At 40.8% G+C, this 15,879-nt stretch overlaps 1 protein-coding gene across 6 annotated transcripts in view; it reads left to right on the top strand.

Annotated features, from left to right (window-relative positions):
• CTNND2 (catenin delta 2) overlaps positions 1 to 15,879 on the top strand; it is a 1,155,395-nt gene that overhangs the window by 838,610 nt on the left and 300,906 nt on the right. For all 6 annotated transcript variants that reach the window (XM_019521196.1, XM_019521188.1, XM_019521179.1 and 3 more), the window contains one exon: positions 8,201 to 8,333. In XM_019521196.1, the coding sequence (XP_019376741.1) occupies positions 8,201 to 8,333 (133 nt within the window). The remainder of the gene's footprint in view (positions 1 to 8,200; positions 8,334 to 15,879) is intronic.

Raw genomic sequence — 15,879 nt, 5'->3', positions numbered from 1 at the left:
AGGAGCGGTAATGAATGGCACCCGCTGTATTCAGTTGTGGGACTTAGCAAAACCCAGAAGCAAATCCATACTATACGTACACATGTGAGTATGAAACAGCGAAAAGAATCCAGAACCTTTTCGTTTACTATATAGGAGGTGTTTGTCCATAATGAAACCCATGTAAATCATATCTTAGTGTTCTTATAGTAACACTGAAAACAATGTTATTTGATATTTAATGATCCATTTTTGAACTTTCTGTCAAATGTGAACAAAATCACCCAGCTAAGAATGTGTTTACCAGTCTCATTTAAGTATTTATGGGTTAAGTTTTCAGAAGTCCTCTCCACCCATGACTAAGGCCAGAATTTCAAAAAAAAAGTTTGAACTTCCATTGGGGCACCCAGATGTAAGCTCCTTTAATGGTTCCTGCAGGTGTGGAACATTTTTGAAAATTTAGCTCTGTGTACGTGAAGGACAGCATATGGTGAATCCTGGGTACTAGTTAGTGGATTTATGAGGATGGCGGCTAACCCTCCCACCCACAAGAACAACAAATTGACCACATCCAGACCAGTGTGGACATTTAGTTCACTGGTAGTATTGAAGTAGCAGTGAAGAAAGTTACCAGAGAAGGAGCTTCTTTTATTTCAGGGCTTAGTCTAGATGTGGAACAACACTGGAAAGCCCTCATTTCATGGAACAGGTCTCACCTCTTTTTCCACTAAATCAGCATTATTGCTATTATTCCAGAAATGAGAAGGATGTTTTTTGCTTCTTCAGTTTATGATTCTTGCTGATTTCAAGCTAGCATGTAATGCTAATAGTGCAGTGATTTTGCTAGTTAGCAATTTGCTGACTCTCTTCATGCTGTCACTGGAATGTTCTGGAGCTTTTTCCTATAGTGGTGTGGAGGATGGGCCTTCTCTACAGTCTCTCTTCAATACCACTTGTTTCCAGGAAGATGTGGGGACACTGCAATCACTTCCTTGAATACTCTGCCACTTTTCTTGGTAGCTAATCATCCTGTATTTGGGCGACTCCCAATATATGCCTACCTTCACTAATCACTAAATGAGTTTCTGAACTTTCTGGAAAATTTAGTTTTTAAGCTATGCCCTGCCCTGCCTGATTTCAGACTAACACAGGTAACTACCTCACTATGTTATCTAAAGGAGAGTTTTCTTTGCTGGTCAGTCCTTTTTTCTTCCTTTCTTTTTTAGGTTTTCTGTTTAACATCTTATTTGAAGTTATTATCCATCTAGATCTGGAGTCCTTCTTTACAGCTTTTTTTGGTCTTGTTTGGTTATAGATTCTGGATAGTTTTTGCCCCTTTGATTTAAAGAAATCCCAAGCTTCTTCCAAATTCATGTCCTTGAGCTTTTCATTTGACTTCACTAACTACTTCTCTAAATTTCTCATTACATTTATGAAAAGTTAAGAAATAAAGCACAAGCTATTTTCCAATGTTTGAAATAACAGGTTGCCTACCAGAAATGCACAATTTTCTCAGAAATGAAATTGTTATGTTTTGGCTTTTTTTCCCCCTGAAAGAATTTTACCAAAACAGTAGTGAAGCTTTTAATTCTTGGAATGGAGGATTCCCTGTGCTTGATGGGATGTTAATGTTGTTTTGGACGTTAATCAAAAAAGGCTTAAACTGTTGCCAAAAGTCTGATTTTTTTCCCCATGTAACTCCAGCACTATTTAGAAATCACTAAAAATATAATCCTTACCCTTTTGGGGACCATCTGCTTTAAATGGCTGTGCATATGGAGACTAAATATTTTAACTTCATGTCTGTTTGTTCCTTATAAGCAGACAATAGTATAGACCCATTGCTTGGGACTTCACGTTTCTTTTGTGAAAGCTGATTGCCTTGACTGGATTTTCTGCGTTATGTCCAGCACATAAAAATACTAGTGCATGTACATGAGTAACTTCTGGTATCTGTTTACTCACTATTCATGTGGTAAGATGGATTGGCCCAAGAAGTGACTGGATCTGGCCCATAGTACAGGGGATCGGAAGCAAGACACATCCCCTTCTGCATCTAATTCCATGCTACTAATCCCCTCTGCATCCCTGCCTGCTGTGTCCCCCCTTCCCCTACAGCAGGCACTGCTTGCAGGAGATAAGCTCTATTCCTCTTTCCATCCCTCCTCCTCACCTTTCTTTTCCCTTTCCCCTCTCTCTCTTCTCTACTCTACCAGAGAGGAGTGGTGGCTTAGGGCAGCAGCTAGGTCACAAGACCCCAGCCTGCTGCTCTAAATGGTTGCCAACCCTTAAGGTAAGGTATCTCTGTAGAGATACTAGGGGAAATGTATGTGCAGTCTTGCTTTCATACCTAAGTGCTTCATAAAGACTGAGGGTGCTGTGGCAACAACTAATGCAATTTTTGCTGAGGAAACAGTTTTGGTGAAACCTAAAAACTGGTGAACTAGCTAGGAAAACTGTGGATAATTCACAACCATTGGCCACGTCCCAATTAATGTGTGTGGCTTGCAGTGCCATAAAGCCTTTTGAGGTGTCATCAAATGGAAGTAGTGCATGTTACTCTGTTCTCTGTGCTGCATATTGGCAGTGTGGCATGAAAATTAGATACCGAGAAATCCCGATATACAAAAAAACTGTACCAAAAAAAGTGGTGCAGTACACATGGATGTAGTGTGCACCTCCAGAAACCAGAGCCTGGCCAGCCAGACACACACTGTGGCTGCTGGCCGGGCTCTCAGCGGCCGGATCAATACCACTGCTGCCCTGGGAGGCCTCCAGAACTCCAGATAAGGCTGCTGGCCCCAGCCTCCCCTACCCCTACCCAGGGCAATTTACTACATCCCAAAACAAGCATGGAGGGGCATGCCTGAGGACAGCTAGCAGTGGCACAAATATCCACTGCTGCTATTTGTCCCTGAAGAAGCACATGTTCTTGCTCATGGGGATGCGCCCATTTTGTGCTTAGTGGAACAAAATCAAGTCTAGGCCTGGCCCATGGAACACAAGAACAATTTTCCTTGGAGTTCTGCATTTGGAAATGAGTATCTGGCAGCAAAATGTGGGATTAAGGGGAGATTCAGCCTGTTCTACTCACAAGTACCAGCTTGATGTCTGTGATTTTAAAAGGAACTCGTGCCATTATGGCTTGAGTAGAGACAGAAATACTGTGGGATGTCATATATCGACTCTCAAATAATTTCTCTAGCCTTCATTCTGCTATCCAAAATATTTAACCTTATTTTACCCCTTTATGCCTTTTCTGAAATTCAGAATATTAGGCACTTTAAGGAACAAAGCAAAACCTTCTCAGATAATTAAGCCATGATCTCCTATTTCTCAGGATAATGTCATAAGCCTGAGACTGCTGAGTATTCTCCTTTCACTGACCAAGAGAGAGTGTGAGAATAACTCCAGTGGTTATGGCACTTACCTGGGCTGCAGGGCACTCAGGTTCCTTGCTCCAATGAATACACTAAGCAAAGTAGAACAGTGTCAACCAAAAAGATTGCAAGGACCACCTCCTAGAGTAACCTTTCTTCAGGTATTAGGACACTTTTCTGGAAGAGGGAGAGATGGGTTAAAATCTCCTCAGTCAAAGGAGAGAATTGAGCCTGGGCACATGTGGCAGGGGGATTAAAGCAGTATACTGACACCATTTCTCCTCTTCCTCCTTGGTGGTTTTATGAAGAGTGTGTAAATATTAGCCTTAATTTTCATTGTTTTGCATCTTTTTGCTGAAAGTGCCAAACGTGGAAATGAAAACTGGTGTTTGGTGCAAAATGAAAAAACAAAAAATATAATTGAAGTGTGATCTTAACCTTTTTTTTTTAAAGTGCTAGACTGGACTCACTAAACTAAAAAAATACTTATTTAGACAGTGCCGTTGCCACACCGCTGAGGACATAGTCCTTTCTTGGCAAGGGATTATTTAAAGTAACTTCCTTATAATCCACATGGAATCTAATGCTGCTTTCTTTTCTTCCCCTAAGCAGAAGTATATGTGATGCTCAGGGGTGGGTTCATAACTCAGTTTATGCCATCCTGGCACACTTTCTCAATAACCTGAAAAGCCTTTTCTCTCTATAAAGCGAGTAACTTAACAGTCTGGCATCCCCTAGCATCAGTACCATTGCAGTATAACCTATACCTATGCTAACATATATTACTGCTGATTTTTTACCAGATAGTTTTTCAAATCTTCATATGCCTTCTTACTTTAGTTATTCTCTTTGCTGGCAACAAGCAACTCCCACTGATATCAGTGAGAGTTTTCTTATTTTCTCAAAGACATATTGGGTCTTTTAAGGTCAGTGTAACTATGCTTGATTTACATCGTTGAAGGGGATAACTGCAAGAGGTCCAACCTGTTGCTGTAGGACCTGTTAACATGTGATACCTTCCAAATAATACCAATATGGCAAAGCAAATATAGGAGAAAACTAACACTTCAAATAATAATGTTTCTTTCACTCATCCTTGTCAAGCTGTGAGTTGTTCATGGATTTGTGTTACCTGCTTGTCAAGTAGAATTCAGTACTCAACCAGAATTAACTTTCAGCTCCTTTAATATAAAAGGTCATAGCTAGAGCCCAAATAATCCATGGCTGTAATGTATACCATGTCATCTGTCTCTAGTTGTAGAGGCTAAACTGTCTTTAACATTAATTAAATAAATAAAGGCCAAATCATCACTTAGCATAAAATGGTGTTATTCTATGTGAGCCAGTGGTGGTACACCAATTTACACTGATGGAGTTCTCAGCTAACTTCAGCCCATGTACTTGCAAACAAAAGATTTCAAGCATGTACTGAGTTTAAATCAATGCAGTGTTGTATGCTTGAGCCTGCCAACATTATGAAACAATAGGTCTGAGAGAAGTGTACTGCTGAATTCCTCCCACTGGGTGTTAATTTTGAAATCTGATGATGCATGTTTTGATGTCAACACTGGTAACTATTGCAGTCTTGATCAACTGATAATCACCTATTGTACTTATCCCACAAGTCCAAATGCTTCCAACTCCTCAGCTGCCTCAAGTCCAACTGTCCAGTGGAGAACTGCCAAAGCTTTTAGCTTCCCTTGACAGTTATACATTTCCAATACAAATACTGCAGAACATTGAACATTAAGAGTTCAGTGGCAGCATAAAAGAAATGAAATTCAACATAAAATTAAATGAGGGGGTGTATTATAGTGATTGTATTATTCCTTTTTATATTTAATTCAATGAAAATTCCAATATTGAGGCCTTTCAAAAGCTCATTTGCTGAGCTGGACAAATACAGAATGCAAGTCAAGCTTGCCATTGTATAAACTAGCTCTTGAATAGTTCTGCACAGTCTAAATTAACAATGAAGCAGCTGACATATGATTTGTTGTTGCATCCTTATGCTTTCTGAGTAATAAACAGTTCATGTGAAATTTAATATTTATCAGTTACATCAAAAAAAACCTGTTTTGTCTGAAAGGTAAAGCACAGAGTTCTGCATATATTTCTTTTGCATCTTATATTTATGTTGCTGGTCTTTGTAAGGATGCAACACAGAATGATACTTCGCAGTCTGACTGACAGATAATGCTACATGAGTTAGAACAAGAGAGAGATAAAAGCTAAGCCAAATAGGTGATACTACAGTTTCAGTACAGCTCCTTGTTATTGCAGAATCTTTTTTTTTTTGTAGTGAAGATTGTTATTGCTTCAGTTCATTATTGAGTACTGCTGTACTGTAAGTGTGAGTTGTCTGTTTTGATAAAGACAGACATCAAGGATGTGGACATTTTACCCAAACTGAGGTAGATTCACCCACAGCCAGCTTCAGAGTCACAGAATTGCTATGGTTCAGGAGGAAAGAGACTAATGACCATATGATTTCTGAATCTTTTAAAAATAAAACAGAATTCTGCATGAGCTTATACACCAGAGCAGATGGACCTTTTGGCAGTTCACCAAAAGAGAAGTGGTAGATACTTTGTACACAGTAACTCTAACCCCTCAGTGATTGGAATAGCTACAACAAAAGGACCGGGTGCATTTATCCATACTTCCTGCTTATAGATGTAATCCCTCCTTCCCCTCCCCTCTCTCCTCCCCACCTCCCAATGGCACTTTAGCTTAATCTCCATGTGCCCTCAAGTCTGAATGCCCAGCTCATGCCCAGAAGAGGCATCACATTAGTTAGACCTGGCTCGTCTAACACCTATAGAGATCAGACGCTTTAGTGGGGCGTTTTTGGCCCTTTTATCTAATAGCTGATTGAATCACCTATTAGATAAAAGGACCAAAAAGCCCTACTGAAGCACCCAGTCTATACAGATGCTGCAGAGCCAGGTCGAACTAACTCTGGTAAAGTACTTTTTCTTTTCCACGTCTCTCAGCAGCTACTGAATGTACAGGCAAAGTGACAGTTTTGTATTCCATTCATCATATGCATGGTTCATTTGTACTAAGCCCGTTTACTCAGATTTTCTGTCACATTTGTAAATTTGGACCTCAAAGTTGTATTAATCTGTTAGCTAACACGTGCACAACTGTTTACCGAAGTCAGTGGAAGAAATAATGTCTATACAAGGGCAAAATCCTGCTCCAAGGAGGCAAGCCATGTAAAATTTTCATCATGATTTTCTGAGAATTCCCCCCCCAAAATCTGATATTTTCATTTTGGCGAGGCCACCTATACATCTGAGTCCCAAGACTCAAAATAATTTCCGGAATGTGGTTTCCTTGAGAACGCAAAAGAGGTTCTGTCTCAGCTAACATAATCAGGTAGGATAAGTACAGACAGCCAAAAAGCCCAAGGCAGAAGCAATTCAATTTTTGCTGGTTTCTCTAAGCTGCATAGATTGAACCGATAATGAACTGGACTGACGTAGTTTCCAATTGGAAAAGGCTGGTGGAAACCTGCACTGATCCAGGTCAGTGGGGGGCAGGGGAGGGAGGGTGCTAGAGCACACCTCCCTGGGGCAGGTCCAGGGAGCCAAGGGGAATTCCTCCCCTCCCCCGTACAGTTGCTTGCCATGGGTGGGAGGGGGAAGGAGTTCCCTGAGCCAGTTGCCAGCCTGCACAGCCAGGCGTGGGGCCTCTTTCCCCAGGCCGGGGCATGCTTCCCAAGGAAGTGCCCCCCCATGACCCCATGCCCAGCTGCACAGGTGGGCACCAGGCCCAGGAGACTCCTTCTGTCTCCCACCTGCGGCAGCTCTGTGATAGCCCAGGGGCAGGGCTAGTGAGGTGCTGGGCTGGAGCAGCAAGAGTCAGCCATGTTCCAGTGGGCTGCCCTATGGGAGGGGGGAGGGGTTGTGAGGGAGGTGCAAAGCACCCTGGGAAGTTGGGGGACTGGGAGATAACTTGAGGCAGGCGGGGATGTGGGACAGAAGATAGACCAGTTTAAGCTAAATCAGTTAAGTCTTAAACTATATCCACCCAGATTTATCTTAAACCAGTTTTGGCCATTTTGAAACAAACCTTCTGTTCTCTTACAGCTTTATACTTGTTTTCAGTCACTTAAACTGGTTTATGTGTAATTTCTGTCCCTAGCCTTAGAGCCAGTCCTTGAAGGTGGTAAACACTTGCTGAGATTTGCTCAACGACCTTCAATTCCCTTGGTCTTATTTGGTGCTAAGGGCAGTCAGAATATTACAGAACCAAGTCTGTATATATTTTTAGCTTATATGAGTTAATAACAACATTTGTTGAGATTCAGAAGATACCAGGTATGTGAGATTAGTGCATTTAATCACTTTCAGTTTGTCCCTCAACAGCATGAATAAAAGACAATGCAAAAGTATGTAACAGTGTTCTCTAACAAAAAAAAATCCCAGAATCAAAAATGCCTTTTCTACTGTCCATGACATTTGAAAGCAAGCTATTTGGGGTTTTGCCCCTAACATGTTAAATTTTAACTCGGTGTGTGTGTATGTAAACTATTATTTTTGTCTCTCTTTATCAGGGCTTCTTGTAGTACACTGGATCCGATTATTTTAAATCTTAAAAGAGACACTGGTGAGAGAATAAATCATTCAGATTAAGCCTGCATAACATTTTGCCAGTCTGCTACAGTTTAAAAGGGAAGATAAGTTTTTTGTTCATGTTCATGTTGGCACTGAAAATAACAAGAACTCTCTAGGATTAAGCTATATATTTCAATGGTGGATGAATGCATTTGATCCATTAATTCTGTGGTACCAGAATCTTTGTTGAGCCTGTTTTTGTTTATTTTTGTGCAGGGAGTTTGGATGGCGGGATCCTGAACTTCCAGAAGTTATACAGATGTTACAGCATCAGTTCCCCTCAGTACAGTCCAATGCTGCAGCCTACTTGCAGCATCTCTGTTTTGGAGACAATAAAATAAAAGCAGAGGTAAGACTCTTAGGGATTTGTTCTAAACTGACACTGTCTAGTTGATTACAACCACAGATAATTATACCTATTTGCAAAAGCACTATGAAGGCAATCATGTATATATGTATATAATGTGTTGACTCCAGCTTTTAATTAAGTCATTTGCTACCATCAGACAAAGCATGAGTTGCATAATGTCTTTTGAGTCATCCACTTGGATTACTCGTTTGTTTGGATTTGTTTATTTTAAATTGCATGTGAGACATCTGAATGCCACATCAGTGGGTGTCCAATAAGCAACTAAGGTCATGATCTTGCTCCCACTGATATCTATGGGGGTTTTGCTTTTGATTTTAATGGAAGCAAGACTGGGACTAAATAAAATAAATATATCAAATAAATAACTAAAGTACACTAACAGAATCCAAACAGAATCAAGAATGCGGGTGGCTGAAACATGTGCTCCAAGCAAAAAAAAATAAGGTTCTGATTCAAATTCAGCTTCATTTATGCTAGAACACTAAAGAAATAATTCCATTGAGTTCAATAGGAGATTGAACAGGGATATGCCAAATATGTTGCTTTGTTGTTTCACCCAAAGTTTAGAAGATGATTATAATGCAAGTGAAGCCTGAAAACTGGATGGCTTGGTATAAATTCTGCCTTACACATCATCCACATATACCCTGATAATATAAAGCCTGATATCCAGCCTTAGCTGATCTATACTTAGTTCTCTCTTGATTTTGGGAGCCCAGAGGAGCAAGGTAATACAGCACTCGGGCTGCTCTTAAAATTCTGCTGGCTGGTAATAGGTTTCTACAGTGTTGTGGCAGTGCAGCATTGCTCCAGTCACCACTCTCCCCTTCCACATTCCCTATACATCTTTTCATGCCCTCTTCACTTCCCCCTGGTATTCCTCCATGCTGGAGGCTGTTCCCAGGTGGGAAAGCTTTTGGCCTTTTTGCATTGCCTGAGCATCACAATAAGACTGCATGGGGTCAAAGGATCTGTCCCATCATTTTTATAAATTAAAAAAATAGTTGCTGGAGGATTAAAATAAGAGAGTGTTCTATGCCTTAAAGGAGATCTTTACTGTCTTTGTTGTTACAAGCTTTAGATGTACTTTTTTTCCGTCTTATTCTCTTCTCTCATCCCAACTCAGCATCTTAGTCTTTCATTAAAAGGATCAATTCATCTCTCAAAAAGACAGTTAAATGATTACAACATTTTATTCATGTACAACCACTGCTTCCTCTTATTAGTCATAGATTAGGAGCCCTTGCACAGCTGCCCAACTTAAGGGGAGAAAGTTGTTTCTTTTACTACCAAGTATTTGAGGAAAGCTGTTAGGAGACTAGCTGTTGTAGTTCTGACCTGCCCCATGAGGACAGCAACCTTTCACTACAGTTTAGGGCTTCAGAGTAATGATCTTGGTGTTCTTTGTGAGTGTGTGCGTGGGTGGGTGTATGCACTAGGGCTGTGTGACGCTTCGGTCCCCAATTTGATTTGGGGCTGAATCTCTGAATCCAGATCGAATCAGGAGACCCTTTAATCTCTCTGAATCCAATTGGAACCCTCTGAATTGATTCAGAGAGATTCGGAAAGATTCAGAGATTCGGCCATAGACACAGCTTTAAGTGTTTTTTCTACATACCTCAAGGCACTAGGTGGCTCATGAATGCTGCGATGCTGGGGCAGATGGAGCATCCCACAGGAGCATGGGAAGCTCCCCAGTGCACTCAGCAGCAGACCCGGAAGTGGATCAGAAGCACTTCTGGTCCACTTCCAGGTCTGCTGAGGAGACTAGAAAGGTGTTAGTAGCCCCTGGGATAAATTGGGACTAATAACATTTGGGGTAAGTACAGATCTTGGGGAGGTTACATCAAGCTTAAAATAGTCATCCAATCTAAGGTGTGTGGGGCTAGCAGGAGGGCTGTGGGGATCAGCAGGCTTGTGGGGAAGATTGGGGGGTCTGCAGGGGCGTGGGGTGCAGGCACCATCCACACAGGGATTAGGGGGACAAGTGGGATCTGTGGGAGAATTAGAGGAGCAGGTGAGGTCTGTGGGGGTGTTGCTGGGGTCCAGGAGGGTTTGGTGGGATCAGAGGGGCTTGCAGGGGATTGGAAGGTGGGGTTGGAGGGGACCAGAGATTACTTTTATCCTCCTGACGCTCCCCAGCAAACCTACATACCCATCCTCCCCACACTGGGACTTACTTCCTTGGCTCTTGGCATTTGTAAACACTGATACAACTGGCACTGGGAGCCGCTGCTGGATCTAAGTATAACATATACCAAATTTTGTCTTTAAAATAGTCAGAATGATGACCAATCATTCATCTCAGCTGACAACCCTTTCATGGTGTCTGTTCCTCAGGTGACTACAAATTTGCCCTAGTCCTGTGTGAGTGTGGTGGATCTGACAATATACATACAGTTGTTCCTAGGTGCTTTGTGGATCAGGATATTTTGATCTGGAGGAGAGAGTCATCTTAAATTCCAGTCAATTAACAAAAAAGTTAAAATAGTTATTATTTCACCTGCTTTTAAGCTCCCTGCCAATTTTTAGTGGTTTTACAAGTGTATTTCCTTTTTTCAAAAGTTTTTCTCTCCCATTCCCTCTCCTCCCCCACAACACATATTCCTTCTCCCTTTCCCCCAGGACACAAATGGAAAAAAGCAAACAAGCAAGAAAGAAAAAATGTACTAATAATGCTGTCAAATGTACATAGTAAATACAAAGAAAAGGGAAAAAAAGGTCAATATTTTTTCATTATTCCTTTTCAGTTACAATAATTGTAAGTTCTCCGTGTAACTCTACTAAGAAAAAACAAGTTTCAGAGACAATTTTAATTATTAACTTGCTAATGTCCTTTTTAAGAAACCCACATTGTTTCCCAAATTCAAAGCCCTGATCAGTTTTTTTCACAAGAACAAGTACAAGGCTTAAGTTAAGAATACCTGAATCTCTAATTTAGTAGCTGTTCTTTTCTCCAGTGAGATTTGCAGATGCCCTTGTCCTAGCTAGCTAAAAGGACATTCAACAAAGAGGATTACTGTTTCCCGCAAAGAGGCCTCAGGGTGGCTGCATAGGTGTCAAAAGCCATTTACTCACTCACAGAACACTTGCTGTGTGCACAGTGGGTCTTATTTTTATAGGAAGATTTTCATTTTTCCTTTCCAACTCTCCTAATGGTACATCAATATTGAGGCAGAATAAATAACAATGAATTTATATTTTTGAAGAAAATGTTGCTATTGTCATTTCCATTTCTCTTCTTTGCAACAGTTAAAAATACATCCAAGGGTTATTGCCTTTTTAAACTAGGATCGAGTTAATCTTTCCATTTCTGCAGGTGCAACTTTTACTCAAAATTTCCCTCAGTTTGCCTCTTTGCATTTGTGTGTCTTTTCTGTCTCGTTAGCCATGGCTGATCCAATGGCCATGAGCCCTATGAAACATTTTTGGTTAGTAACACTTCTTGTTAGTCCTCTGTTCCTGCCCTCCCCTGCTTGCTACTTAGGTGGTTTTAGAATCATCCAAGTGGAGTTGAAGATGCCTAGTTTATATAACAGTAAGTGACAGATGGGTTTTTGTCTGCTGTAGTGGGTGGTAACTAGTTAATAATGCAACATCTCACCTGGAAAAGTGAGGACAGAACATTCAGAAAAAAATAAAACACTACACTCCAATGTGTGACTCTTCGATTTACCATCTCTCACATTGTCCATATCCCAGCACACTTTGGAGAGCCAAACGATACATTTATTGAGCGCATAGCTATAACTGTGGAGAGAGCAATTAAAACTCAAAGGCAAGGGAGGAAAAATATGTTTTCAGCTCAGAACTGAAAACGAATGGAGAGCTGATGAGGCGGAAAGATACAGGAAGGCTCTTCCAGATGGCAGTTGCTACTGGGGAGAAAGCTCTCGCACCAACAATGGTGCGTTTGTATAGAAAGACAGAGAGTAGCTGGTCCTAGACAACCAGAGGGAACAAGGAGAGGAGGTGGAAAAAGAGAAGCATTTTAAAGTAGTCAGCAGAGAATTTTTTTTTAAGGAGCATTTTCTATTAAACACAGGATTCATTCTTCTGAAGCAATTTCACTTCCTTTAAAGGCTTCTAGCTCCTTTGTATGAAGTCACTATATAAAAGGATTGAATTGTGCAGTTTCACACACCAACACCATTTTGCTCTCATGGAAAGTGGCTACCAGCCATCAGCTGCAAAGGTATAACAGGTCACTAAGGGTTTTGGCACTGATGGCTCCTTTCTCTAAGATGGGAAATTAATTTCAGCTCTCAAGACACCGCACTCAGTGCTAGAAGATACCACACCATTAAATTGTTTAAAAATGGAAAATAAATGGTTAGTGACTACTAAAGCATCCTTCCTACTGCATTTCATGGCTTCCTTAGTAAACACTGCTGGATCTGACTGCCTGCTTTTTACCTGAGAGGGCATATATATATCTCCTTTTCCTGTACACTAACTTAAAAATAAAGGATCCCAGATTTTCCTGTATGATGATGTCACACTAAATACAAAGTGACTATAAGTTGTGAATGTTTATTTCTCCTGACTGCTTAGAACCATTATTCACATTTATTTTGACTGAAATCTTTAGCCTTTTTTCCTGGAGTTTCTTTTATCAATCCTTTCATATAAATTCAAAACCCTTTACCTTATTGCACATTCTTCTGTATTTCTGGAAGTGTGCACAGACTGTTTCAGTAACCTTGTGCTTAACTTCATTACTTCTACAGTTGGGTCCCATGTTTGTGGCATCTGAATGGGTAGATATCCACGTTCATCATCCAAGTTAATCTTTGTTGTTACAGTTTGAATGTCTTATTCATAATCTTATTCATGATCATTCATTCAAGATCATTCATTCAAAGGCCTGTTGCCTTTTTACTGCAGTTCACAGGGCTCCCTTTTTGGGGGTGCAGTTCTTCTTTTAAGGATGTGGGTAACTCTTTTTAAAAGCAAAGGGCACCAGTTCAGTAAACCCAAACTTCTTCCATTCAGAAGCAGAGCTTCCTGCAGTATTTCTTGCTGTGCGGAATTTCATGTTAATACTACAGGCAAAATCATTTTTGATTCAGAGGTGATCAGCAACTGTCACTAATCTATAGGCTGCTGTAATGTTTTACTCCTAATTAGTACAGGCAGGTGGGGAATTACTGAATCCAAGTCTGCCCTAACTGTTGTTGATTTCAAACTCCTAGTGAACAATGGAGGAGGTTGCAGTACTAGCTTCTCTCCAACATCTGGTGGCTCTGGGTTCAAAGATTATCTCTTGATGTTGCTGATATTATAAATCATGTAACCATGATTGAGTATTTGTCATGTATGTTACTGGAGTATCTAAGGCCCAACTGAGAATAGTTCCTGCTGGTGGCAGTTAATGGGCAAACAGAATAAGTAGCAGTCTCTGCCCCAAAAAGCTTGCAGTTTTAATACAGAAGCAAAAGGTAGGAGATGTTATAAGCAGGACAGGCTGAGTGAAACAGGCATGTGAGTCCATGTGGCAGTGGACCAGTCAGTCATCAGTAGGAGGAGAATGTTCAACATGAAAACATGGCGGTTCAACAACTGTGGGACCATCTGAGGTTCTAAAGAATGTGTCTTTCATTCTCTCAGGATACTGGCCTGAGTGGAACATAAGATTACTCTAGTATGGTGAACAAAGGAACCACATAGATGCCTTTATACATCTTTTAGATTCCATTAACCATCCTGGTTTGTTGACCTGCTTGCTTAACACTGATTGAATAATTCTATTCTTTATTTTCCAAGAGAGCCATAGGGTGGTTTGGGGCAAGTGCTCATCTGCTTGGAAGGTCTCCTGAGTCTGGTTCTGCACAGTTCTGCTTGGTTCCTCTCTGTTCCCCTTCTTGCTCAACAAGTAGGTGAGGCCACTGGAGAAAAGAGTATGGTCTTTTTTGACAAAAGGATGAAACACTCTTCCTCCCTCCACCTTTACCCCTCTAAAGTAGGTATTCTCAATATAGGGCATTTGCTTTGTCTCCTGAGGAGACTGTAATAGGTTCCACTGTCATCCAAGGCACAACGTACACTTTTTTTTTTGCCTGGGGAGAACTGTGGTATAGATTTTGTCATTAGTTTATTCTGAAGTATCTTTTGGGTTTCATAGATTTCATAGATGTTAGGGCTGGAAGGGACCTCGGAAGATCATCGAGTCCAGCTCTATGCCCCAGGGCCAGGAAGTCAGCTGGGGTCATAGGATCCCAGCAAGATAAACATCCAAATTTCTCTTGAAGGTGTTCAAAGTAGGTGCTTGAACCACCTCCAATGGCAGGCTATTCCAGACCTCGGGGGCTCAGACAGTTAAGAAGTTCTTCCTTATGTCCAGCCTGAAATGGTCTTGCAGGAGTTTAGAGCTGTTTGACCTCATCATCCCTTGGGGTGCTCTGGTGAACAAACGTTCCTCCAGAACCTGATGAACACCCCTTATAAACTTATAGGTGGCCATCAGATCACCCCTGAGCCTGTGCTTTTCCAGGCTGAAGAGTCCCATGGTTCTTCTGGTAAGATGTGCTTTCTTTATAGGTTGCATAGGGATGAGAAACCCTTTGTGGTGCTTGCATTTTTCAGTAAATATTAAAATCAAATATTCTAACATAGATTTTCTGCATGTGCACAGTGGGTGAGTTAGCATCACTGTAATAGTCATAACTTGAAACAACGTGACTTTTTTCATGTTAAATCCTAACTATAATCAGGACCCTGCATCCCTCTTGACATGAAATCTTTACTAGAACCCTTCCAGAGCAGCTGTTTGCACCCGTGCATGTTTATGTGCAGCTGTCATTCAAAATGGGCATCAGTGAGTGTGTCTACACAGGACGCTGACTATGCAGTAGCCAGAAAATACTGTGCAGTATCATGTCACAGCATGGACAGTGCAAATATGCGACTGTGCAATATTATTAGATTACTGTGCAGTAGTGTCACCTAAAAGGCATTTGCTGGTACTGCTGCACTCTAACTCTGGTTACTGTGTATTCATTTAGCACTTGCTAAGCAAGTACTAAATAAATGAGCAGTAACGACTGTGCAGTAGTGTGTCATGTAGATGCGCCCAATATATGCCTAATTATGCTTGCCTAAAACTGCATATCAGCTGTCTGGGTGTGATTCCCCTTTGTACTGCACTTTGTGCAGTAATTTACACTGGTGTAAAGAGGATGTAAAAGCTTTCTGGCCAGATAGCTGCTTACTTCTCATCTGCATTCATTGTCTACCTATACAAATTACTATACAAGATGTAAAGCACTGGAGCACCAGACACTGCCCTTAGTAAAGAGCAGCATTTCAGTCACAGTGGTAAGAAAACTCATTTCTGGCTCTTTACATTTTATTGTACTTATATTTTTCAACTCTTGCTTTTCTTTTCTTGCTTTTTTTTAATGAATTCTCTAAGGAATTGCTCATTGAAGGATTATTTGTTTTTCAATTTAGATTTTTCGAGTTTTACCTCCCAGTTCTTAAAATGTTGGTATTTTTGTATTTTGTTACTGTTGATTGAGTTTCT

This window comes from Gavialis gangeticus, unplaced genomic scaffold (assembly GCF_001723915.1).
Source record: "Gavialis gangeticus isolate Ggan-Ray unplaced genomic scaffold, GavGan_comp1, whole genome shotgun sequence".
Taxonomy (NCBI): domain Eukaryota; kingdom Metazoa; phylum Chordata; order Crocodylia; family Gavialidae; genus Gavialis; species Gavialis gangeticus.
The sequence above is the reverse complement of the archived record's forward strand: the minus strand, read 5'-3'. Positions and strand labels throughout refer to the sequence as shown.